Source organism: Mastomys coucha, unplaced genomic scaffold (genome assembly GCF_008632895.1).
Source record: "Mastomys coucha isolate ucsf_1 unplaced genomic scaffold, UCSF_Mcou_1 pScaffold22, whole genome shotgun sequence".
Classification (NCBI taxonomy): Eukaryota; Metazoa; Chordata; class Mammalia; order Rodentia; family Muridae; genus Mastomys; species Mastomys coucha.
The window spans coordinates 114,904,568-114,905,501 of NW_022196905.1; the positions used below are offsets into that span (position 1 = coordinate 114,904,568).

Consider the following 934-nt stretch of genomic DNA (forward strand, 5'->3'; position numbering starts at 1 on the left):
TCATGTTATGGGAAAGGAAACCTAAGCTCAGAGTGGGTGTGCTCTTGCCTCAGTCACTGAGTGGGCTCCATGTCACCCGAGGATCCCATTCCTCCACCTGATAAGAGGAAAGCATGGGGCATATGGGTTTCCAGACTTCCCACAAGGCTCCTCTGTGCCTATACCCCTGACCACTCGTACTCTGATAGCTTTCTCTCTCCCCTCACATCTCTGAAGGACTCTCCCTGTCCTGCCCCAGGTGTGCCTGCATTGATGTCCGACATGCACAGAAGGCCTCCAGGAAGTGGACTCTGGAGATGGATGTGGCTCTTGTGCAATACATAAACCGGCTGTGTCGCCATCTTGCTATCACACCAGCAAGGCTCCATCCTCATGAAGTGTACCTTGACCCAGCTGATGCCACTGACCCCAGGATAGCCTACCTCTCAAGTATGTGGCCTCTAGGGGTACCCCCACCATGCTACAGAGATACTTGTGGCTGTCCATGTGCATCAGCTGAAAGCGTAGAGAGAGCTCTTAAACTGGCCATGTTAGTCTCTGGCCTTTGTTTAATGCTCATTCATTAAAACAAAGTCAAGGTGGGGTAACAGACTCGGAGTAGACAGACACCTTCCCGAGTGCCCACTGTGGTCAGGTGCTGTGAGGGAAGAGGTCAGATGTCTCTGATCTGCACTAGAGGCACAGTCCCTCAGGGAGGTCAGTCCATTGCTCTTAGAAGCAAGGAATGAACAGCAACAGAGAACTAGTGAGTCCATCTCTCCACGTAGGCATCACCCTGACAGAGTCATGGCAAGGCGGCACTTAGGCACCACAGGGTCACCTCACCTGGCAACAAGGGCAGGATTCTTGTTCTTCTGGATGCCAGGAGACAAAGATGGGCAAGTTGTCCATGATGGGAGTCTCTTACAAGGGAAAGGACACAGCTGAAGGGGTC

At 52.6% G+C, this 934-nt stretch overlaps 1 protein-coding gene across 1 annotated transcript in view; it reads left to right on the forward strand.

Moving 5' to 3' along the window:
* The window catches only part of Hectd4 (HECT domain E3 ubiquitin protein ligase 4), a 160,857-nt gene that overhangs the window by 149,904 nt on the left and 10,019 nt on the right, over positions 1 to 934 (forward strand). The window contains 1 exon segment of the mRNA XM_031391135.1: positions 189 to 429. Within this exon segment, the coding sequence (XP_031246995.1) occupies positions 189 to 429 (241 nt within the window).